This window comes from Aquarana catesbeiana, linkage group LG01, assembly GCF_042186555.1.
Source record: "Aquarana catesbeiana isolate 2022-GZ linkage group LG01, ASM4218655v1, whole genome shotgun sequence".
NCBI classification, from domain to species: Eukaryota; Metazoa; Chordata; class Amphibia; order Anura; family Ranidae; genus Aquarana; species Aquarana catesbeiana.
The window spans coordinates 568540601-568566394 of NC_133324.1; the positions used below are offsets into that span (position 1 = coordinate 568540601).

The 25794-nt window shown below is 43.5% G+C and overlaps 2 protein-coding genes across 2 annotated transcripts in view; one reads left to right on the top strand and one right to left on the bottom strand.

Annotated features, from left to right (window-relative positions):
* POLR2E (RNA polymerase II, I and III subunit E) overlaps window positions 1–11342 on the top strand; it is a 32717-nt gene extending 21375 nt beyond the window's left edge. The window contains exons 5-7 of the mRNA XM_073597220.1: window positions 3560–3618; window positions 7663–7741; window positions 10911–11342. Coding sequence (XP_073453321.1) covers window positions 3560–3618; window positions 7663–7741; window positions 10911–10976 — 204 coding nt within the window. The 3' untranslated portion in view covers window positions 10977–11342. The remainder of the gene's footprint in view (window positions 1–3559; window positions 3619–7662; window positions 7742–10910) is intronic.
* ARHGAP45 (Rho GTPase activating protein 45) overlaps window positions 11338–25794 on the bottom strand; it is a 167852-nt gene continuing 153395 nt past the window's right edge. The window contains 2 exon segments of the mRNA XM_073597180.1: window positions 11338–11943; window positions 11946–12212. Of these exon segments, the coding sequence (XP_073453281.1) occupies window positions 11867–11943; window positions 11946–12212 (344 nt within the window). The 3' untranslated portion in view covers window positions 11338–11866.

Sequence of the window (25794 nt, forward strand, 5' to 3'; positions counted from 1 at the left end):
TACAGTGTTGGGGCAAATGTGCCGGGGTGGTTACAGTGTTGGGGCAAATGTGCCGGGGTGGTTACAGTGTTGGGGCAAATGTGCCGGGGTGGTTACAGTGGTGGGGTAGATGTGCAGGGGGGGTTACAGTGGTGGGGCAGATGTGCAAGGGGGGGTGGTTTACAGCGGTGGGGCAGATGTGCAAGGGGGGGGTTTACAGTGGTGGGGCAGATGTGCAAGGGGGGGTTTACAGCGGTGGGGCAGATGTGCAGGGGGGGGTTTACAGCGGTGGGGCAGATGTGCAAGGGGGGGGTTTACAGCGGTGGGGCAGATGTGCAAGGGGGGGGGGTTTACAGCGGTGGGGCAGATGAGCGGGGGGGGGGGGGTTTACAGTGGTGGGGCAGATGTGCAAGGGGGGGTTTACAGTGGTGGGGCAGATGTGCAGGGGCGGGGTTTACAGTGGTGGGGCAGATGTGCAGGGGGGGGTTACAGCGGTGGGGCAGATGTGCAAGGGGGGGTTTACAGCGGTGGGGCAGATGTGCAGCGGGGGAGAGGTTTACAGCGGTGGGGCGGGGGGGGGGCGGTTTACAGCGGTGGGGCAGATGTGCAAGGGGGGGGTTTACAGCGGTGGGGCAGATGTGCAAGGGGGGGCGGTTTACAGCGGTGGGGCAGATGTGCAAGGGGGGGCGGTTTACAGCGGTGGGGCAGATGTGCAGGGGGGGGCGGTTTACAGCGGTGGGGCAGATGTGCAGGGGGGGCGGTTTACAGCGGTGGGGCAGAGGTGTGCAAGGGGGTGGTTACAGCGGTGGGGCAGAGGTGTGCAAGGGGGTGGTTACAGCGGTGGGGCAGGGGGGGTGCAGTGGTGGGGGGGGGGGGGGGGCAGAGGTGTCAGAGGGAACACAGTGGTGAAACAGATTTGCAGGGAGGACATTGATTTTGAGGTGTGAAGGTGCAGGAATTGGGGCTGATCTGAGGCGTGAGAGTGCAGGATGTAAATTTCTCACTACTAAAGTAGTTTACAGCATTTACTTATAAAAAAAAATCCTTTTCGTGATTGAGTGTGAAGTTGACATTTTTTATTATAGAATCGGCACTCTCAATTTCTTTGAAAACATTTTTTGGCACACTGTGCTCAAAAGGTTGCCTACCCCTGCACTAGGGTAAAGAGATCATATTGATACGGTTTCCAAATCCTTGTTTTCACTAGGGGGCTTTGCGACCTGCCGTAGCGGTTGTGCATTTTTTTTCAAATTTTAGCCAAATTAACTAAAAGTGAATGTAAAATAACAAACATGTCCTACATAGCTGCTCTGTGCAATGGTTTTGCACAATGTGGCCTCAATCTTTCTTGGGTCCCCTGCTGACGCTCCTGGATCTGCACCCCCATAGCAAACTGTTTGCTATGGGGGCACTCGTGTGTGCTTGCTCATGAGCCCCCGCTCTGTGTCCATTGATGCACACAGCGCGGCTTGACCCCACCCATCACCCCCCTCACTGGCTGTGATTGACAGCAGCAGAAGCCAACTTGGCCCCCTTCCCAATACCACCTGCGTTTTCCTCCGCTAGCCAATATTCTCCAAGAGCCTAAAGAGTTATTTCATATCCTTATTAACATAAGAGGGTAATTCAAAAGATTTTTGGGAAACTGTCCACCTTTTGACATACATCTCCAATTCAAGGCTTAAAGTGTCACTTAACCCACAATTGTAAAATCGGCCTGTATATGCAGTAAAGCATGCTTGTTATACTCTTTGTGGAACCTAAGGGGTTAATCCTCCATTATGTAAAAGGTCTCTTTGATCCTGTCTTATCGGATCCTCCCCTTCTTCCACTGTCCCCAATCCTGATAAGACAGAGCCTTTAGCGTCTCTCTGCACATGCTCAGTTTGGTGTGTATTGCTAGAGGTTTTTTTTTTTTTTGTTTTTTGTTTTCTTGGAAGGGTGCATGTGATCAGTACAGGGCCAATCGACACTGTCCAGACAGTCAGGGGTCCTGCAGCCTCATATGACAGTAGAATAAAAACTCCTTCTACAAGCTTTATCCAGGCACTGATAGAAGTCACAAGACTGCTGTATACTGCTGATACATAGTTAGTAAGGTTGAATAAAGACACCAGTCCATCCAGTTCAACCTGAGTGAGTGTGTATCTACAATCAATCCCTATTTATTTAAGGTACCCATATAGCGTTGCCAATTCACGCAGCACTCCACACATACATCGCACACCCACAATGGTCCCTACCCTCAAGGAGCCCACAATCCAAGGTCCCTAACTCACATTCATATACTAGGGCCAATTTTTGAACAGAAGCCAATTAACCTACCAGCATGTCTTTAGAGTGTGGGAGGAAACCGGAGTACCCGGAGGAAACCCACTCAGGCACAGGGAGAACATGCAAACTCCAGGCAGGTAGTATGGTGGTTGGGATTTGAACCAGCGACCCTTTTTACTGCTAGGTGAGAGTGCTATCCACTACACCACTGTGCTGCCCAAACAAATGATGAGAAAAGGTTTACATATAAACGATATGTAAATGATAAATAATTGTATTTCCATGTTCTGTGTACTGTGGGAGACCAGATATAGTGAATGCAGGTTCTGGATTTAGTAACACTTTAACTAAACAGTAAGGAAAATGTTGAAAAGGCTTAGAAAAATATAGCAAAACAAATGTCACTGTAAACATATAAACTTCGCCTGACAGTGTAAGACAGTATGGCAGAGGGATGGTGTCAGTAAAGCAGTAGGGCAGTGGATGGTGTCATGCCAGGCTAATGTTCAGACCTCATCTTATGTCCACTTCGGGTGTAAAGTCTTTTGGGCAGCACTTTTATCATGTGGGCCAGTTAGTGTTTTTATTTCTGTGGTCCACCCCTCAGTTGGCCTCTGAGTACCTGAGTCCTCTGTCCATTAAGCCTGGTACAAGTAGGACGAATATTGGCCAGTTCAACAGAAACTGGCAGACATTCGACCCATGTGTACAAAAGCCTGTCCAAGAGAAGCTGGCTGAAAAATCTGGCTTCTATTGAACGGACAAGCTGGAAAAACAGCCGATCGGCATCCAATCAGCGTTCGCAGGGCAGTCCCACGTTGAAACTCAATAGCTGAGCAGGAAGTTCTCTGAATTAACATTGCATAGTACAGGATCTCCTCGTGGGCTCCAGTTTTTTTTTTTTTTTTTTTTTTTTTTCTCACTGGGTTGAATTGAAAAAAAAAAAAAAATTGTTAATTATTTACAAATAAAATGGCATTTTTGTTCTTACAGTAAAATCTGTTAAGTGACACATTTGCACTGTGCACATGTAAAGTTACAGAATTGTTTACTTGTGTGTGTGTGTACAGTTTACAGAGAGCATTTTATCTAGGACCTTGCTCCAGCTTTGACAGGTATATTTTAGTATGTTTGAGTGCATGAGCCTTAATTATCACACGGCAGAAGATTTGTAATTTTTTTTTTTTTTTTTTTCTTTCCTCTGATCAGAATACCGGCAATACTTGGCAAGCTTTATAACCTATCATGATTGTCTTGACTTATTCTTTTTTTTTTTTTTTTTTTTTTTTTTTTTCCCTTTTACTAGCTGGTACCTGAACACGTGGTGATGACCAAAGATGAAGTGACAGAACTACTGGCAAGATAGTATCCTTTTGTGGTGTACCTTTTTGTAGATAACTGATCAGTCTGACAAACATTCGCATGTTCTCTCAAATTCATAATTCAATCCATAACCTTTGGTAAGCAAAGGTTGGCTTTGCGTATATACAATATTTTCAATTTTCTAGTGAAGTAAAGTCTTGTTTAACCACTTGTGAAAGAATTACAATGCAGTCGCTAAGAAAAAAATAAACCTTGTATTAAGAATTGCTGATAATGGGCATTGGCAGTGGTTTTGGACAACAACTTGGCAATAATTCCCCTCAACAACTTGGCAATATACAGCAGGTAAAAGAAGTATTGAACACATCACCATTTTTTCTAGGTAAATCAATTTCTAAAGGTGCTATTGACATGAAATTTTCACCACGTCGGTAACAACCCATGCAATACATACATACAAAGTAACCAAAACAAGCAAGTTCAGAATTGAAGTTGTGTAAAAAAATAGAATAATGCAGGGAGAAAGTATTTAACGTGTGAAGAAAGGGAGGTGCAAAAAGGCATGGAAAGCCAAGACACCAGCCGAAATCTATCAGTAATTAGAAAGCAATCCTGCCCCTTGTCAGTGCAAAATAATAAAAAAACAGTCGCTTCTATCGCTAATAGGTCTTCCAAGGTGTGGAGTAACAGATGTTAGATAAAATGGTGGTGTGAAAGGTATATATGGTATCCAAAACTGGGTGGATGCTGCCTTCCTCAGATGGGGTAATCCGAAAGGTACTACAAGAAAAACAGATATGGAAGGTGCGCACACCTAGTGCATTACCAAAGATTATTTCATAATAAGGAGATTTTATATAAAAGTGGGTACTTACAAAAGGCCATAAAAACAGTACATGGACATGTACAGAACACTGGGTACAGCTAACGTGTTTCGGGGGTGCACCCCATTTCTAGCCTATCTCTGAGGAAGGGGGTGCGCCCCCAAAATGCATTAGCTTTAGCCCGTGTTCTGTGCATGCCCATGCACTGTTTTTATGGCCTTTTGTCAGTTACATTTTGTGAGTACCCACTTTTATAACAAAATTCCTTATTAAATTATCTTTGGTAATGCACTAACTGTGCGCGCCTTTCATTTCTGTTTTTCTTGTAGTGCAAAATAATACCAGCTGGTTCATTCTCAATTGATGGCCTATAAAACTGTGTCTCATTACCAAGGTGTCACACAAACCTCTCATGATGGATAAAAGCAAAGAGCTCTCTCAAGACCTTTGCAACCTTATTGTTGCAAAACATTCTGATGGCATTGGTTACAGAAGTACTTCTGAACGTTCCAGTGAGCACTGTTGGGGCCATAATCCGGAAGTGGAAAGAACATAATTTTGCCATAAGCTGGCCACGGTGCTCATCACAAGAAGAGTGAAAATAATTATCAGAAGAGTTGTCCAAGAGCCAAGGACCACTTGTGGAGAACTTCAGAAAGACCTGGAATTAGCAGGTACAATTGTTTCAAAGAAAACTAAGTAATGCACTCAACTGTTGAAGCTTGTATAAAGTTTGCTGCACAACATTTAGACAAGCCTGTGAAATACTGGGAGAATATAGTCTGGTCAGATTAGACCACAATTGAACTCTTTGGATGCCATAATACACACCATGTTTGGAGGTCAAATTGCACTGCATATCACCCCAAAAACTCCATAACAACAATCAAGTTTGGAGGTGGGAACATCATGGTGTGGGGCTGTTTTTCAACATATGGTACTGGCAAACTTCATGTCATTGAAGGAAAGATGAATGCAAAAATTTACCAAGGCATTCTTGATAAAAATCTCCTGCCATCTACCAGGATGATGAAGATGAAACAAGGGTGGACATTTCAGCAAGACTGATCCCAAACACAAAGCCAAGGAAACTCTCAATTGGTTTCAAAGAAAGGAAAATAAAACTGCTAGAATGGCCCAATCAATCACCTGACTTGAATCCAATAGAAAATCTATGGAAAGAAGAACTAAAGATCAAAGTTCATAGAAGAGGCCCATGGAACCTTCAAGATTTGTGTTTGTGGGAGAATGGGCCAAAATCACACCTGAGCAATGCATGAGACTAGTTTCTCCATACAGGAGGCGTCTTGAAGCTGTCATTACCAACAAAGGATTTTGTATGACGTAATAAATACATTTCAGTTAGCGTGTTCAATGCTTTTCCCGGTGTCATTCAATTTTTTTACACATAACTTAATTTCTGAACTTAATTGTTTTGGGTTCTTTGTATGGATTGCATGAGTTGTTACCGACATGTGTACATTTCATGTCAATAGCACCTTTAGAAATATATTTGCCTAGAAAAAATGGTGACGTGTTCAATACTTATTTTACCCGCTGTATGATTTTGGATAAAGATCGGACAGAGAAATGTGACAGCTGAGCTCATATCATGTGACCTTAATTGTAATTACAAAAAAAGTGACAAACATTTTTTCCACCCATTTTTACTGGTCCTTTATCCCTTCTGTAAAACCCTCCGTAAGGACAAGCCCTGTCTCTTAAGGTTCTAAATTTGAGGGGAAAATGGGTAAACCTTTTTTTTTTTCCCCCTCAATCACTTGGCTTAAGTTTGTCGGGTCTAATTAGGGCAGTGCAATTTTGAGGTTTCCATGTGTTACCTTAGATGTAAGGGCCTTGTATTCAGTTATTCAATTGCACAACAAGGCACTTGTAGCTCTGAAGCACCACTGGAAAGTTGTATGCATGCATTATTCCCTGTACATTCTGCAGAATACTGCAAAATCGGCAGGCAAGTTGATTTTATTGCAGAAGAGACATTGCATGTCTCTTCTGCTATAAGCCTGCATGTTCGTGGTTTTTTTTTAGTTCCACTTTAAGTGGTATTTATACATCTAAGGCTGGGTTCACAATTGTGCGATGTTAGACATCACATGTGATTCACACCGCACTGCTGTGCAGATCACATGCGAGGTCTGTGCGATGCAAATTCAACCATACATATTGTATGGCTGAATTTGCATCGTATTCACACCAAAATGGTAGAGGATCCTTTTTTTCGGCCTCTACTGGAATCGGCTCGCATGAGTGTTAACACCCATGTAATCCGATTCCTGCACCATTTGACAGTTCGCACTGTGATATGCGAACCGATCTGGGGGTGTTATTAACTTTCTGTTGAAACCCGCAACGGTTTGCATAGGGCAATGTGAACCATCTGTGAGTTCTATGTGATGCGGGAACCAGCACTGGAATCGCGCTGGTTTCTGCATTGCGCTAGTGTGAACCGAGCCTAACACCAACACTTTTTGTTTTCTTTGCTGTATGTGTTCCACTGGAATTCCCTTTACTTCCTGTATCCAGACACAACAGTGAGATGAGATCAAATTAAAGGAAATTCCGTCTTAGTTATCTGCAGAAGTGTCTCTGTTGAACGATTACCCACTTTAATCCACTTCTAGTTAAAACTAAATTTTAGATTTTATCATGGCTTCAGCCTTTGTAACAGTGGCCACCAGGACAAATAGAGAACAGAGGGTTTAACCCCCCCCCCACCGACCCATCTAAAACTGTGCCTTTAGACACTTTAAAGTGGAACTTCACTCTCTCAATCAACATTGACTATTTTAAATCTTTATGCTGCTAGCATTAGTAAATAGAAAAGTATATCCTATTTACTTGTTTTAAATCTTTTTCTTGCATCTCTTCAGTTACTTCCTGGTTTCCAGGCCTAGGCAAATTATATCATACACCCCATGAGTCTTCAGGAGGGGTTTTCTCAACTAACCACACCCTCCTGCTTGCTTGAGCTAAGGGCAGATGGATTCCAGGAAGTAAATGCTACACAAATCATCTGCCCTTTTTAAAGATGGCCACAGACAGAAGTGCTAGGGGGTTTTTCAAAGTGATTTCTCAACAAAATAAAGCATGGAGACATAGGGGGATGGGGGTTGCTTTGAATATTAAAAATAAATTAAATGCTGTTTTTGGTTTGTAGTGCTCAGATGCAGTATTGTTCACTTTAAGCTTGGAAAATAATCTTTGTTGCCTTGTTTCTGTACTACCTTAACTATCTATTCAGTAAATTACGAGAATCCCAACTCCCTCGAATTCAGGCGGGAGACCCAGTGGCAAGATATTTTGGTTTAAAGAGAGGCCAGGTAGGTTCTGTGTTTATGTAAGGAAGTTTGAACGATTAATCAAGTCAGCAATATTGACTATTAAAGTAAAATATATATATATTCTCATTCATTGTTGCAGCAATGACCAAGTTATTACTCTGGCAATCCAGCAACGTACCCAGCACACTGTTAATTTTTTCCCCGATATACCTTGGCAGCGTATGTAACTTGCAGTGTATCAATTCACAGTAACAGTATTGTGCATAGTTTTGCACTGTGCAGCGTAAATCCAGACTCATTTGAAAGTAGGTAGTTGTTCGTGGGGGAGAGAAGAGTAGCCACACAGTTAGCTGCTGAGGCTAAGCGGTATTTCTGCATTGGATATTATGTGCCCAGGAATGAATGCTCGAAACTATTACTGCTTGTGGTTCCACAATTGCCCTAAGCATACATACTGCTAGGTGCACTGCCCAGTTCTGTCCAGCCACAGCAGCTTTCACACTCTCATTAAGTTTGTTAGACTGCTAGCTGTGGAGCTCAACGGTGCATCTGTGCCCTCCAGCTACAGCTAAACGCCGGGGCCTCCTGCATCGGGGCTAAACGCCCAGTGTGCATGAAGCATTAGTACAACACTTCATGTACACATGTGGTTTATTGGTGTGACTATGACCTAAAAATTTGTCTTAATATGTAGGACCATCTAGCTTTATATGTCAGCTTAGAAAATAAATGTAATGCAATTTTACATTTTCTATGCCCACTGTGGGATACAGAAAGAGGACCACCAGAATTCTCTAAATCTCTGCCCTGCAGACAGGAGGAAGACCTTTCAGGGAATGGAAAAAAAATAGATCAGGGTGTACTGATCCCACAGAGTCACCAGCGTATCCACTGCTTTTACTATAGAGGATACCTTTACCTGGAGACCAACCTGCCTGGTTTGTTTTGAACCTTGAGTCCAGGAGGTCCACCTTTTGTAGTCCTGTTCCCCAGCTAGTCAGCTTCAGCCTGAGTGGTTCCCCAAGGTATTGGCCCAAGTACTATCCATTCTGTGTTCTTGGGGCATTCCCATTGTGGGATATTTAGATTACTTCCTGTTGACTCGGATCTTGGAACACTTCTGGGTTGTAGGGGGCAGATGTTGCCAGCTGAGGAAGTCTGTCTACCAGTTGTCTATGCCTGGTATGTAAATACTGGTAGCCGACAAGTCTGGAACATGAAAATCTATCTAGGGCAGGATTTAATCTACCACCCTTGCTGTGGCAAGGTAATTGTTTCCCCCTTCATTAATGTATGCCACTGCCGTGGCATTCCCCGGTACATCCAGCAGGATGGTCCAGAGATTCCCAAATAGCAGAAAGCTCCAGGATGTTGATCCGGTGACCAGATTCTTCTGATGTCTGAGTCCCTGCACCAATTGGATGCTCAGGACTTCTTCCTAGCCCAACAGACTGACATCTATTGTGAGGCTCTTTAGAAAACTGAAAAGACCTTCCCTGACTCCAAAGCTTGGATTTCTGAGCTATCAAGCCAGGATCAAACCTCTCGTCGAGTTATTTCAAATCTCTGTAGAGGAGGACTTTTTTTTTTTATTATATAGCCGAGACCCTAGAGAATATCATGGCGGTTGTTGCAATTTTTATGTGGGACACAGTATTTGCGCAGCAATGTTTTAAATGCAATTTAAAAAAAAAAAAAAAAAAAAATACAATTTAATGAATTTAGATGCAAAAAAAGCACACTATATAACCCAATTTTTTTTTTTGGTAGAATATAAGATGTTACGCCAAGTAAATAGATAACCATTATTTTATTTTACACTTTGCCGCCTTTAATCCTCATTTTTTTTTTTTTTTTTTTTATTCCTATTAAAAGGAATGCAAACATCCTTTGTAATACATCTGCTGGAGTCTGAAGTAACGTCGCTTCCGGCCCCTCCGTGTCAGATGGCCGGGGACCATCTGGTCAACAGCCAGCTCTATAGTAAACCGGCAGCGCCATTGGATCTCTGACTCGCCAATTGCACTGGAGATGCATCGGAGAGTGGGGGATGTCCCCTCCTGCCTGTAAAGGCAATACAGCAGCTAATCAGCTGTTAGGATGGCTTTTACAACACAGGGAATCGCTGACTGAAAAAAACACATCTGGATGATGCCTGTAGCTGTAGGCATCATCCAGATATATGCACTCAAAGTCTAGGATGTTATATGATGTCCACCCAGGAGGAAGTAGTTAAGGTATATTTTTTTTCCCCCAAAAAAACAAATTGAACCCCTAATGTTGTTTAGGAGTTCTAAGCCATCTTCTAGCAAAAAAATAGATTTTTAAATGTAAACAAAGTGTCAGAATGTGCCTGGTCTTAAAGTGGTTAAGGGATGTCTTTCCAAATGAAAACCAACAAAAAAAAAAATCCTCTATTCTATCCCAAACCTAAAGCTGGTCAGGAATGTACTTTCTGGCGATTGTGGGAGTGATCAGATTTTTGAGTGGCAGCAAAGGGGTTTAGGTTGAACTCCACCCTTATCTTTAACAGAGAAAATGAACTCCACCCTTATCTTTAGTCTTACACAATTGTACTGACTCCTCCTGTACTGTAATTACTTTAATCACACCACACAAGTGAGATATTGTCATGAATGTCAGAACGAGAGCAATAATTCTTGCACCAGACCTCCTGTGCAACTCTAAACTGATAACCTGTAAAGGTGTTCAAAGCGTTGCCTATGGAGAATTTTTAGCACTGTGGTTTGCTGCCATTCTACGAGCAGACAGTTTTAAAGCATGATATATTCAGTATCTATTTACGCGGTGTAACATCTTTCACATTATACCAAAAAATTGGGCTAACTTTAGTGTGTGCCCCCCCCCCCCCCCACCCCCACCCCCAAAAAAAAAAAAAAAAAAAATCGCATTTGAAAAACTACTGTGCAAATACCATGTGGCATAAAATTATGCAACTTTCTAGCAAAAAAGTTGATCTTTACAACTTATCAGAGCAACGTATCAGAATTGGCCCGGATGGCAAATGGTTATGCAAGCTGCAGCAATGCTAGCTTGTTGAAAACCTTTTAATGCCTGGCAGCAGTTGGGTAAACTGACCTATAAAATCTGGAAAATCTCATTACAAGTTGCTGTTTTTTCACCAAACTTCATATTGTGTGGTACTTCTATGTTGTACGCTTAAATTCTTTTGCTTGTTCTTCCACAGGTGGTAAAGATTATTCGTCCTAGTGAGACTGCTGGTCGTTACATTACATACCGATTAGTCCAGTGAGGTGTGTTTTTTTTTGCCCTGGGAAAACAAGAAACCTTTTAAAAGGAGAAGTGCAGTATTTGAAGATGGAGGCAAATCAGAGCTAGCCAGAAGAGACTCCAAGAACATACTCAGATTCATGAAAAGTGTGAGATAAACTCTTGACACTTAACTGAGCAACTTACAGAAGCACTGTCATTTAGCAGGCCCCTCTATTTTTTTATATTGGGAAAAATAAATATTACATACTCTGACGGAACAACAAAATTAGGAGTATAATTTTGTATTTAACGTTATTTCTTTCTGTAAATGGGGCAGGTGACATGTATTTAGCTTTTATAAAGTGGTTTTCATGCCTAGTACCCATTAAATGGAAAGCAAATACGAGTTTTGTTTTTTATTAGAAAAGTGACCCTTATTTTCAAGCTAATACATTTATCAGACACACAAGCTTTTTATAATTATATGCACAATCTCTTAAAAGTCTCTGCATGACCACTGATGCAGATCTGATGTCTGTTCTCTTGTACCATTTATGGTGAGGTTACAGGTTCATGTGGATTCTGTACACACATAGCTGAAAGCTGCTTCTAAAAAAAAAAAAAAAAAGTGCCCTTTATGCATCAAGCCCAACTCCAGCCAAAAGGCTTCATCCCTTCTCCATTCTATCCAATGTTAAAATAGCATGGCTGTTTAGACTTTAAGGGAGTTCTGTTGCAAACAAAGTAGTTAGTCCTTGACTTAAGCTGCATACATTTTCTGTGACAGTGAATTTAATTCTAATTCACTAGGCCACTTCCCTGGAACTAGAATACCGGTAGAGGTGAAAAGGCTGCATCCAAAAAACCTAGCTAAAACATAGCTAATTTAGGTAACTGGATTGTAAAACGCACATGGGAGGTTTCAATGCCCTATACAAACTGAGGATAGCGGCCAGATGAAGAGCTCAGTGTGGATCTTCCTTGTAACAAACGGATAACAGGAAGTTATGCTGGCAATGCAAAGGGCTCCTCATAAGTTGAGTGGTTAATCGCACATTGTTAGACTGATTTGTGTTGCTTCCTGCTAGATCCTGAGTTTTAGAATTGTCTTCTTCTGATTCAGACTGTACATCTGTTCCAATGTAGGGGATGTCATCTGTGCCAGTTTCAATGGCTTCTTTTGAAAGCTGACCACAGGCGGCCATGGTTTCCCATTGCCTGGGCAAGTCTTCGCCACCATCTGATTCAGTGTCTGAATCCACAGATCCAACTGACTCTGAAACAAAAATAAAGGTCATTAATTAAAGTCTGCACTGATAAATTGGAGGCTGCCATTGCGGTCCGTCTGCAAGTGCAACATGCTTCTCTGTCTGGCACACAAGTAGGCTGAGCAGGAAAGTCAGAGTGAAGTCACAACACTGCCTTAATTCTGATTTGAAGTCAGCAACTTAGAAGGTACTAAAGTTTAACATTTAGTAGTAGCCAGGCAACTAGCATTATATAAAAGACAGAAGCTCAGCTTTAAGGCAGGAAAACTACTCCCTTGGTGTGTCCTATACGGCTGAATTATCAGAGGCAATGCATGATCTTGGTAGTGAATGTGCAACATTTATGGTATTTACTTTGGTATGTCAATGTATCCTTGATTTTACACTCAATCTGGGGAGATTAAGTAAAGCATTTGACCATCTACATGCTTACTCTATATTCCACACCCTAGTAACAAACGGGAGAATACCTCACACAAAGCTAGGGATGAGCCGAACACTCGCCCCCACCCCGCAAACAGACAAAAAATTTGTGCAAACACAGTTAGTCTATGGGACACAAACGTAAAAAATCAAGTGTTAATTTTAAAGGCTTATATGCAAGTTATTGTCATAAAAAATGTTTGGGGACCGGGTCCTGCCCCAGGGGACATGGATCAATGCAAAAAGTTTTTAAAACTGCCCGTTTTTTCAGGAGCAGTGTTTTTTAAAAATGCTTAAAGTGAAACATTAAAAATTAAATATTCCCTTTAAATATAGTGCCTTGGGGGTTCCTTTTTAGTCTGCCTGTAAAGTGGCGCATCTTTCGCAGACATTTTAATGTACCGTAGCAAAATGACATTGCTAAAGGAAAAAATGTAATTTAACTGCTTGTGGCTGTAATGTATTGTCGGCTCCCAGTAATATAGATGAAAAAAATGGGGTCCCCCCAGTCCATACCAAGCTCTTCAGGTCTGAATATTAAAGGGAACTCCATGCCAAAATTAAAAAAATCCATACCAGACCCTTATCCAAGCAAGCAGTCATGGCAGGCCAGGAAAGAGGGGGGGGGGGGGGGACGAGCGAGCCCTCCCCCTCCTGAACCGTACCAGGTCACTTGCCCTCAACATGGGGAGGGTGCTTTGGGCTTGTCCCCATGTTGGTGACAAGGGTCTTGTCCCCACAACCCTTGCCTGGTGGTTGTGGGGGTCCTATCGTAATCTGGACCACCAGATCCCATTCACCAAAAAGTCTCAAAGTAAAAAAGACAGACTATTTGACGATTTTTTTATTTATTTATTTATTTTTAAATAAAAAGGGCAATAAAATTGTTTCCTGTCGTTTTTACTTTGACACTTTTTGGCGAATGGGTACCCCATACCCATTCACATGGGGGGGGGGGGGGGGCTGGGATTTGGGGGTAAATGGGGCTTCCAGATTCCGATAAGTCTCCCACCCGCAGACCCCCACAACCACTGGGCAAGGGTTGTGGGAATGAGGCCTTTGTCTCCAACATGGGGACAAGGTACTTTGGGGGGGGGACCCCAAAGCACCCTTCCCATTTTGAGGGCAAGCGGCCTGGTATGGTTTGGGGGGGTGGTGGCGTTCTCGTCCCCTCCCCTTTTCCTTGCTTGCCACGGCTGCTTGCTCGGATAAGGGTCTGGTATGGAATTGGGGGGACCCCCACACCATTTTGTTACTTTTTGGTGTGGGGGTTCCCCTTAACCACCTCAATACGCTGTGTTATATAGATAATACACTGACTGAATATAGAGTCTACACTAAATGCAGTGTGTATGTATATGTGCTAGATAGAGAGATATCTATCTATAGATATAGACACACATTATATATATATATATATATATATATATATATATATATATAATTAGTCTGCCTAATCTAGCTCAATCTATCTCTGTCCACAGTCACATACTATACACGGCCGCTATGTAAGCAGCCTTATATAGTGTAGGGCGTTGACTTGGTCCCCCTGAGCCATGATTGGCCAAAGGCACCCTGCCTTTGGCCAATTATGGCTCTCACAGCAGAGCATGCTGTGACTGGCCAAAGCATGCAGGTCAGGTACAATCAGACATCACTGCACTGTGATATGGGGTGTTCCGCGGCGCTCTAATTTCCAATAAATGACACATAATATTCGCTGTTCAGTGAACATCAAGCTCATCCCTAGCAGAGACCAGGCAAAAAGGAAACCACAGGTGGACATTTTGCCGAAGACCTGCATGATTCTCAATAACATTGTGCCCTTTGCACTGGAGCAAGAACCAGCTCTAACACTGATCTCTACATCCAATTTTAGCTTTATTTCAGGCATGCAACAAGCAGCCTACTTGACAAAAGCAGAGAGTTTTCTACATCAATGTCAGTTTCTTATTAAAGCCATCTTTACACAGGGCTCAAAAACACCACATCTCTTTGCCTGCTCTCATCTCTCTACAGTACATGAGTTGGGTCCTGATATGCCTGCCATAAACCAGGCAGACAGAAGGGAATGAGAAGGACATAGAGACAGGAAGCTCAAAGGGCTTTTTAACATGGAAAGGCTCCATGCTGCTGTCCCAAGAAGCTTGCGATTGTAAAGCTTGATTTGCCCTTGTCCTGCCATGCCCCTTGTGCAGGACTCTTTGTACTCAAAATCTTTTAAGACATTGAACAAAAAGAATGTACAGTCTATGACAACGGCATCACTCCAAACAGGATTTTTACTTCTGCCAAACTATCCACTGGAACAAAAGTTCACAAAGAAACAGTCAATTCCTAGATAGACATGTGCACTGCCAAAAAAGGTGTTAGTTTTATTTGTTCTTTTTGTTTTTTTTTTTTTTTAGTATAATTTGTTATGATCGAAATTTGTTATTTCGAGAAAATTTGTAAATTCAAAAACGAAAATCCGAAAAAAAAAAACTTAAAGTTTTATTATTATTTATTCGTTCTGTTCCATTCGTTTAGATGCGCATTAGCTATTTCGGATAAATTTGTATTCATTACGTTCACTAAAGGACACATTTGAAAGGAAATTACTTATAATTTATTAGTTAGTAATAATTGTTAGTTATTTCAGATTTTCGTTCTTATTTTGGAAAAATCTTGTTAAATGGATTTTCGTTAATTTGAATATTTCCGAATGAACTAATTTGTTGAATTTCATTGACAAAGGGAATTCGGAACGAAAGGAATTGCACATGTCTGGTAGTTGATCCTGCTGTGTAAGTATTAAAGATCTTGCTGACTATATTGGAGATGTTTCTTTTTTCCAAAGATTCTGCAGGTCGAAAGTTTGAGATGCTTTTAAAGGCGCTTTTTACTCTTGCAGGCCCAGCCCTGCAACCAGTTCTCGATGCAATTTCAGTATGTCAAACTGCAGCTAACTAGACTAGGGCAATGAACAACCGACATGACCCTGTTTTTCAAGATCCCCACCTTAACACAGCAGCTACACTCCGTTCTGTCGGCTGATGTCGCACAGCCGGTCCAGGCTGGGGCAAGATTGTGACAATATGGTCCGGATCCACCCACAACCTGGACCGGCATCTGGCTCTGACAGCAATGAATGACAGTCACCAGCTCTCTGCTCTGAAAACCGAGCGATCAGCAGTGTTTGCTCGATTTTTCAGTCTTGGAGCCAGCAGGGAACAGATGCAGCATTGGACCTAGGTGAATCTTAAAAAAAAAAAAAATTATATATATATATATATATATATATATATATATATATATATATATATATATAAAAAAATACTGAACTTTTCTTTTAAGCCATGCCCAGTATTCAGTGCAATGAAAACCAACACTACCACCAAACGACTGTGGATTTGTAAATGCACTACAACCAAAGCAACTGTAAAATAAATCAACATAGTCTATATAACTATATATGCCACAATAAATGTGTGCAACAATTCATTCCTTTCAAATGAATTAAAGACTGCAATACAATTAATACAATAAATTTGTGAAAATCTTGTGTAAAAATTAATGCAATGTGTCTATATTCTTCAAAGTGTCCCATGCAATAAAAGATTAAAAAAAAATAAATCATTCTATAAATTGTCCAATGCAATAAAAATCCTGTGTAATCCATCCCTGAAGGCATCATCACTATGAAACACTTAGAGTGGGGCGTCATCCTGTTGGTGAGTGTGCACTCGTAGCCAGTGTGTGCGTCTGGTGCCAGCATGGTTTAAAGTGATATACTGGTACACTTTAGTTGGGAGCCTGATAGGCTGGGTTCACACCTATGCAAATTTCTCCGCATCCAATTCGCATAGCAGGAGAATGTGACTATGGAGCTGGTTCACATATCTCCGTTGCGGCTGCGGAGCACACTGCACAGAAACGCTGTGCATTTTTGGCTCCGTTTTAGGGCCGAATTCAGGCATAGATTTGGTCCTGAAATGGGGAACAGGGATGCACAGCGCTCCTGTGCGTCTTTGGCTCAGTTTCAGGGCCAAATTCAGGCATAGATTCATCCCTGAAACGGTGAACAGGGACGCACTGTGCTCTTGTGCGATCTGCAGCTGGTTCCAGTGTGAACCGAGCCTAAAGTAATGCACCCAAAATCAGCACATCACTGGTACCATGCAGAACTGCAGATCTGTCTGCTCGTACAGGCAGACAGATGCACACCGACAGGAAGAGAGAATGAACTACCACAACTCTCAGCAGTGCCATGGTAGTTCATTGAAAACTACAAGCCGACAGCAGCAATGGCTGTCAGGACTTGTAGTTTCCTATTCACGGAATGAATGAATAATGTAGCTGGGCAGAGCCCCGCAACGCCATGCTAGTTTCAAAGAGTGACAACATGCACTCGGAGAAGATGCCCACCCGCTCGCTGTTCCTGGAGATGTGGGGAAGAGGTGAAATGACCTGCAGCTGTAACATGTTACATGTTCCAAAAGGTAAATTTATCCTTTAAATATATATGTGATTCATGGCATAAATAAATACTGTATATAGTGGCTATAAAAAGTCTACACACCCCTGTTAAAATGTCAGGTTTCTGTGATGTAAAAAAAAAAAATGACACAAAGATAAATCATTTCAGAACCTTTTCCACCTTTATTGTGACCTATAAACTGTACAACTCGATTGAAAAACAAGCTGAAATCTTTCAGGGAGGGAAAGTAAAAATAAAAAATGAATAATGTGGTTGCATAAGTGTGCACACCGTCTTCTAACTGGGGATGTAGCTCTGTTCAGAATTAAGCAATCACATTCAAACTCATGGTAAATAGGAGTCAGTACACACCTGCCATCATTTAAAGTGCCTCTAATTAACCCCAAATAAAGTTCAGTTGTTCTAGTAGATCTTTCCTGACATTTTCTTAGTCGAATCCTAAAGCAAAAGCCATGGTCCACAGAGGGCTTCCAAAGCATCAGAGGGATCTCATTGTTAAAAGGTATCAGTCAGGAGAAGGGTACAAAAGAATTTGCAAGGCATTAGATATACCATGGAACACAGTGAAGACAGTCATCATCAAGTGGAGAAAATATGACACAACAGTGCAATTACCAAGAACTGGACGTCCCTCCAAAATTGATGAAAAGACGAGAAGCAAACTGGTCAGGAAGGCTGCCAAGAGGCCTACAGCAACATTAAAGGAGCTGCAGGAATATCTGGCAAGTACTGGCCATGTGGTACATGTGACAACAATCTCCCGTATTCTTCATATGTCTGAGCTTTGGGGTAGAGTGGCAAGACGGAAGCCTTTTCTTACAAAGAAAAACATCCAAGTCCGGCTAAATTTTGCAAAAACACAACTGAAGTCTCCCAAAAGCATGTGGGAAAATGTGTTATGGTCTGATGAAACCAAGGTTGACCTTTTTGGCCATAATTCCAAAAGATATGTTTGGCGCAAAAACAACACTGTACTTCACCAAAAGAACACCATACCCATAGTGAAGCATGGTGGTGGCAGCATCATGCTTTGGGGCTGTTTTTTTTCACCTGGAACAGGGGTCTTAGTCAAGGTAGAGGGAATTATGAACAGTTCCAAATACCAGTCAATATTGGCACAAAACCTTCAGGCTTCTGCTAGAAAGCTGAACATAAATATGAACTTCATCTTTCAGCATGACAACTACCCAAAGCATACATCCGAATCAACAAAGGAATGGCTTCACCAGAAGAAGATTAAAGTTTTGGAATGTCCCAACCAGAGCCCAGACCTGAATCAGATTTAAAATCTGTGAGCTGATCTGAAGAGGGCTCAGGAGGGCACAGGAGATGCCCTCGCAATCTGACAGATTTGGAGTGTTTCTTTATCGTGCATCACGGGACACAGAGCCACAGTAATAACTGTATGGGTTATATGGCACCCTCAGGTGATGGACACTGGCACACCCTAACCAGGAAGTTCAATTCCGCATATAACCCCTCCCCTTACCGGGAGTACCTCAGTTTTTTCGCCAGTGTCTTAGGTGTTGGTCACGAGTAAAGATGTGCTGTGCTGAGCTCCGCTGGAATATTCCTTGCTGGGGCAAGCTATGCAACCGGATCCATTCAAAGTGTCTTTTCCAGGCCAAATTGAATGGTACCTGGGCCTTGTGTCCGAAGAAACAAGGTTTTGCCTGTAACGCTTCTCTTTTTAGAGAGCTGGACCCCGGGATCCAGTATTTGTTTTTTTCAGCCATATTTCTGGCGGGGTGCTTTACAGGCCCAGGGCTGTGGCCCCCCCCCTATAAAAAGGGGGCCCCAGTGCCTGAAGGTTTTTTAATGGAGCCCACCGTGAGTAGTGAAGATTGGGTCTGTTATCACAGAACCCTGCAACTGGATAAGGTAAGGGAGATTCCTAAGGATTTTTTCTAATTCTTGTGCGTTTTCTCCTTTAAAGCGGTTGTATACCTTTTTTTTTTTTTACTTTTACCTACAGGTAAGCCTATAATAAGGCTTACTTGTAGGTAAAAAAAATATCTCCTAAACCTGAACGGTTTAGGGAGATATTCCCCTCGCAATGAGCCGCTGACTGCAGCGGCGCATGCACACAGGAGATTCTTGGCTGAAAGCCCGGCAGCCGCCGGACTTTGCCGTAAAAAAAGTCTCCCGCGCGTGATGACATCACGGCTCCGGCCACTCACAGCGCCGGAGCCGCGGTACCCGGAAGGCACGCCAAGGGGAAATGTCAGCTCCCTCGGCATGGACAGGGTGAGATGCCGGTGCCTCGTTCTAAAGTAAGTATTTCATAATGAGCTAGTATGCGGTGCATACTAGCTCATTATGCCTTTTCCCTTACAGGTGTAGGTAAAAAAAAAAAAGACAGCGGGTTTACTACCGCTTTAAGTAAATGTTGTCATGCCTATAGTCACCACCGGGGGCTGTCAAGAGCACGTACCTGTTCCATGCTTGTCAGTCTCGCTCTATGTAATAAGCTGTACGCTTCCTCCGGCCCAAGCTCCAGGTAAAGATGTGGGAAAAGGGTTTTTTTTCCTCCTAGGAATGTCCCCCCACCTGGATAGCTTTACCCCAGGCAGAGGGAGCATGGCGTCAGTCGACGGTGTGCGGTTCCCATCGGCAGCTCTCCTCTCCTCCACCCCAGTCCTCCTCCATGTGATCAGGTCAGGATCGGAGCCCGTTCGCGTGGGAAAACAATCTATTTAGAAAAAGATGAGGGGGTATGCGGTGAGTGGTTGGAGGAAGGGGGCGGGGCTTAGCGGCGTTGGCGTGCTTTAGCGTCCACAACGCGGGCTGTATAGCTATAGAATGCACCTTTTTTCAGGTGCATACAGCTGAAAGAGGGACATAGAGCGGACGGGTGGCATGTGAGTGTGGGTGACACAGGCTTTCCCAGGCACATTTACTTAAGCATCAGGCTGAGCTTAATAGCAGCGGCAGTTGCTGGACTATTGCTCAGCAGTGGGTGAATTTTTTTGGTAGTACCTCTGCGTTTGTGCTCAGCACTATAACCAGGGGGGGGTGGTACAATAGCCACAAAAACCAAGGGCACAAAAGGGGTCGCCCACAGGCCCTAAGGACCCTCCCTATGCAAAACAATCCCCCCCTGAAAGATCTAGGGAGGCTGGTCAGAGTGAGCCATCGGGTCGTCAGGGGCTGCAATTGCTTCCGACACTTCAGCCCCTGTCTATATAACTGAGCAGGTTTTCTCCTCAGCTATGAGTGGATTGGAGGAAAGATTAGTGGCTTTAATCACATATTCATAGAGTGGAAGAAAACGCATTAGGTCCCCTTCTACCACCCAGGATCCTCAAACAGAGGAACAGTGGGAGAGGGAAGAGGCTGATGATTCCTCTTCCGAGGGATCAAGTAGGGAAGGACCCTTTTCAGATTCACATGCTGAGAAGTTGCTGGTGCATTCTGTTACTTAAATGGTCCACTCCACATTTAAGCTACCCTTAACGGAGTCGGTTGAAGAGCCCACTTCCTGTTTGGGTTCATTAAAGCCTCCTCAAGCCTTGCGTGCCTTTCCTGTCCATTCGTTACTAGAAAAGCTTATGTATTCTGAGTGGGATCACCCAGAAAAGCACTTTTTCCCTCCTAAAAAGCTTTCAACACTTTATCCTATGGAGGAAAAATTTACTAAGATGTGGAGTATACAAGCAATTGACGCTGCTATATCCTCTGTGAATAAAAATTTGACTTGTCCAGTTGACAATGCACAAATGCTTAGGGATCCAACTGATAAAAAATTGGAATTCCTGTTAAACATTTTCTACTTGGCAGGTTCAGCGGCTCAACCTGCAGTGGCGGAAATTGGGGTATGTCAGTCCTTGAGAGACCATTTGAAACAGGTGCTCAAGGTGTTCCCTGAACAGCAGGCCCAGGAGTTAGCTGAGCTGCCAGCAGCTTTGTGTTTTGCAATTGACGCAATCAGATTCTATTCTTCAAACCTCTCGCCTTACGCTTGGGTTGGTACATATGCGTAGAATCTGATGTCCCGTATACATGATCAGAAATTCCGCCAGAAAAAGTCGGATGTGATCTTTTGGTCAGAAATTCCGACCGTGTGTATGCTCCATCAGACTTTTGCTGGCAGAATTCCAGCCAGCAAAAGATTGAGAGCAGGTTCTCTATTTTTCAGTCGGAAAAAGTTCCTATCCGAAAATGCGTTAGTCTGTATGAAATTTGGACAGGCAAAAAATCACGCATGCTCGGAAACAATTCGACACATGCTCGGAAGCATTGAACTTCATTTTCTTGGCTCGTCGTAGTGTTGTACGTCACCGCGTTCTTGACGGTCGAAGGTTCAGAGAACTTTTGTGTGACCGGGTGTATGCAAGGCAAGCTTGAGTGGAATTCCATCGGAAAAACCATTGAAGTTTTTTCTGACGGAATTTCTGATCGTGTGTATGGGGCATTATGGTTAAAAAGTTGGTCAGCCAAAGCGCCATGCAAAAAGCTGCTGGCTGGTTTTCCTTTCCGTGGTAAAAAGCTGTTTGGGGAGGATTTGGACAAATATATCCAAAAAATATCAAGTGGGAAAAGTACCCTTTTGCCAGTTAAGAAAAAGAGTAAACGTCCCTCATTCAAACGGGATCTTTCTCCAGTGCCAGGGGCATGAGTCTCCATGCAGTCGCAACAGCCTCCACCATCAGGTTCACGAGGTAAACCTCAGGGTCAACCCCAGGGACAAAAGAAGTCCTGGGGGAGGAAACCCACAAGACAGGACGCCAAAGCCTCTTTATGAAGGGGCACCCCTGCTCGCTCGAGCGGGGGGAAGACTTCTGCAGTTCTCAAAGGTCTGGCAGGAAGAATTTCGGGACAGATGGGTGGTCTCCACAATAGCCCTAGGTTACAAACTAGAGTTCCGAGAATTCTTGTCTCCTCGTTTTCTCAAGTATCAAGTATCCCCAAAGATCCAGAGAAAAAGAAGTCTCTCTTTCTAGCATTAGACTGACTTTTGTTGCAAAAAATGATCATGGTGGTCCCCATGGAAGAGCAGGGGTTTGGGATTTATTCAAACTTTTTCACAGTACCAAAACCAAATGGGGATGTCAGACCCATTCTAGATCTCAAAGATCTAAACCGGTTTCTGAAAATTCGCTCTTTTCGCATGGAAGCAATCTGATCAGTAGTCTCCATCCTACAAGGAGGAGAACTTCTGGCATCAATCAACATCAAGGATGCATACCTGCATGTCCCTATTTTCCCCGCTCACCAGAAGTATCTGAAAATGAAGTTTTTCTACTTTGAAACGCACTTTGTAGCCTTGCCTTTCGGTCTAGCTACTGCACCTCGGGTGTTTACAAAACTTCTGGCCCTTCCTCTGGCCAGATTAAGGACTCAAGGTATAATAATAATAGCATACCTGGACGACCTGCTTTTAATAGACCGGACGGTATTCTGCTTGGACCAAAGCATGGTCACCACAGTCAACTACCTGGAATACCTAGGTTGGGTCCTCAACCTAGAGAAATCTTCTTTAAAGCCAGTAAGGAGATTAGAGTACTTGGGTCTGGTCATAGAAACAGCCCAGAAGAAGGTGTTTTTACCCCAGGCAAAGATCAACGCCATAAAGGAGCTGGTTCAGGTGGTCAGGGGAAAGAAGGGTCCTTCCATTCACCTTTGTATGAGGTTGTTGGGGAAGATGGTGGCTTCATTCGAAGCAGTTCCCTATGCTCAGTTTAATTTGAGACTGTTGCAAAACAGTATCTTATCGGTCTGGAACAAGAAGATTCAAGCACTAGATTTTCCGATGTGTTTGCCGTCAAAAGTGCGCCAGAGCCGCAGTTGGTGGAGGATATCCGAGAATCTGCAGAAGGGGATATCCTTCTTACCGGTTACCTGGAAGGTGGTAACAACAGATGCCAGCCTTTCAGTTTGGGGAGCAGTCCTGAAAGAAGCGTCTGTCCAGGGGAGATGGTCCAGAACTGAAAGGACCTTGCCCATCAACATTCTAGAGATTCGGGCAGCGCGTCTAGCCCTAAGGGCCTGGACATTCAGGTTGCAGAACTCTCCTGTCAGGATTCAATCCGACCATGCCACAGCAGTGGCTTATATCAATCACCAAGGCGGCACTAGAAGTCAGGCAGCCCAGGGAGAGGTAAACCATATCCTAACCTGGGCACATGTGCCGTGCATATCGGCAATCTTCATTCCAGGGGTAGAGAACTGGCAGGCAGACTACTTAAGTCGCCAGCAGTTGTTCCCAGGGGAATGGTCCCTTCACCCCAACTTCTTCCTGACTATATGCCAAAGATATCCCAGATGTAGATCTGTTTGCGTCCAGGTTCAACAACCAAGTCGACAACTTATGCGTTGGTGACCCCGTGGGATCAGCTCTCACTGATTTATGCATACCCTCCTATTCTGCTGCTACCTCGACTTCTTTGCAGGATCAAACGGGAAAGGAAGTCAGTAGTTCTTGTGGCCCAGAAGATCTTGGTATGCAGAAATAGTAAAGATAGTGGTAGGGGCCCTATGGCCCCTACCACCATGTCCAGACCTGCTATCACAGGGACCAGTGTTCCATCCTACTTTACAAATGCTAAATTAAACGGTTTGGCTATTGAAACCCACACTCTGAAGAATCGTGGGCTTTCAAGCTCAGTGATACCTACCTTGATTAATGCAAGGAAGCCAGCTGCCAGAGTCATTTATTATAGAGTCTGGAAGGCATATGTTTCCTTGTGTGAATCCAGGGGTTGGCATCCTAGGAAGTATGTCAGAGGTAGAATTCTCGCCTTTCTGCAAATGGGGCTTGAAATGAAACTGGCCTTGAGTACTATCAAGTGCCAGCTCTCAGCCTTATCAGTATTGTTTCAATGTCCGCTTGCTTCGCATTCTTTGGTCTGAAGGTTTATACAGGGGGTAACGCGGCTTAATCCACCGGTTAGAGCACCCCTGAACCCTTGGGACTTGAATTTAGTTCTGTCGGCATTACAGAAACAGCCTTTTGAGCCGATACGACATATTCCTTTGGTCCTTTTGACAAGGAAGCTAGTTTTTCTGGTAGCCATTTCTTCTGCAAGAAGGGTATCAGAGTTGGCGGCTCTTTCTTGTAAAGAGCTATATTTAATCGTTCACAAGGATAGAGTAGTATTGCGTCCTCATCCTAGCTTTCTGCCAAAGGTGGTTTCAGGTTTTCACCTAAACCAGGATATTGTTGTATCTTCATTTTTTCCAGAACCATGTTCTAAGGAAGAAAAGTCACTACATTCTTTGGATGTAGTGAGAGCAGTCAAAATCTATTTGAAGCCGACTGCTCAGATTTGGAAAACACATGTTTTGTTCGTGTTGCCTTAAGGTCCTAGGAAAGGACAGGCAGCATCGAAATCCACTATTACCAAATGGATTCGGCAAGTAATTATTCAAGCTTTTGGCTTAAAGAGGAAGGTTCCACCTTTTCAAATCAAAGCGCACTCCACCAGGGCTGTTAGTGCTTCGTGGCCAGTGCATTGCCAAGCCTCCATGGCTCAAATCTGCAAGGCCGCAACCTGGTCTGCAGTCCATACATTCACCAGATTCTATCAGGTGGATGTAAGAAGGTATGAGGACATCGTCTTTGGGCACAGTGTGCTGCAGGCAGCAGTATAGGTCCTCAGGTCTAATTACACCCTACTTTTGTTTATGTCCCCTCCCCTCAGATGGCATTGCTCTGGGACATCCCATACAGTTATTACTGTGACTCTGTGTCCCGTGATGTACGATAAAGAAAATAGGATTTTTATAACAGCTTACCTGTAAAATAATTTTCTTGGAGTACACCCCTTCCCTCCCCTCTCTCTGGTTACACGTGTATTGCTTTGCTACAAAACTGAGGTACTCCTGGTAAGAGGAGGGGTTATAGGGGGAATTGAACTTCCTGTTAAGGGTGTGCCAATGTCTATCACCTGAAGGTGCCATATAACCCATACAGTTATTACTGTGGCTCTGTGTCCCGTGATGTACTCCAAGAAAAGGATTTTACATGTAAGCTGTTATAAAAAATAAAAAAAGAGTGGGCACATATTGCCAAGTCAACATGAGCCATGCAGATAGACTCATACCCAAAAAGACTAAGTGCTGTAATAAAATCAAATGGTGCTTCAACAGTATTGGTTTAACCACTTCCCGCAAACCACCGTAGCTGTACGTGGGTAGGAGGAAGTAGATGTACTGCGATATAGCCTTCAGCTGCAGGCTATACCCTGGTACTGTTTTTCAGAGGGAGCGGTCGGCTATCTGGTGATAACGGTTGACCCGACTCGGCAGCCACTCGGCCGTTACCCCAGGCAGCGGGATGTCCCCCTCCCGCCACCTTCTGCCGCTCTTCCCAGGTGTCCCGTCTCCCCGGAAGACACGAACCACCATCCTGCGTGTCGGCTGACTAGGCTGAGACCCCAAACGAAGCCGGAATCGGCTTTGATCGGATCTCCGATGTAAAATCCCGGAAGCAACGTCACTTCCAGTTTACTTGGCTGCCAGTGGCTCCGTTTAAAAAAAAAAATTATAGTATTCAGAAAAGCTGATTTTGGCGCTCTGAATCCTTTTAAGTGCAAAGGGGGGAATTGGGGTCTTTTAGGCCCCCGATCCCTCCATAAAGAGTACCTGTCACTGCCTATTACTGTCACAAGGGATGTTTACATTCCTTGTGACAGCAATAAAAGTAATCAGATTTTTTTTTTTTTAAAAAGGGACAGCATTAAAAA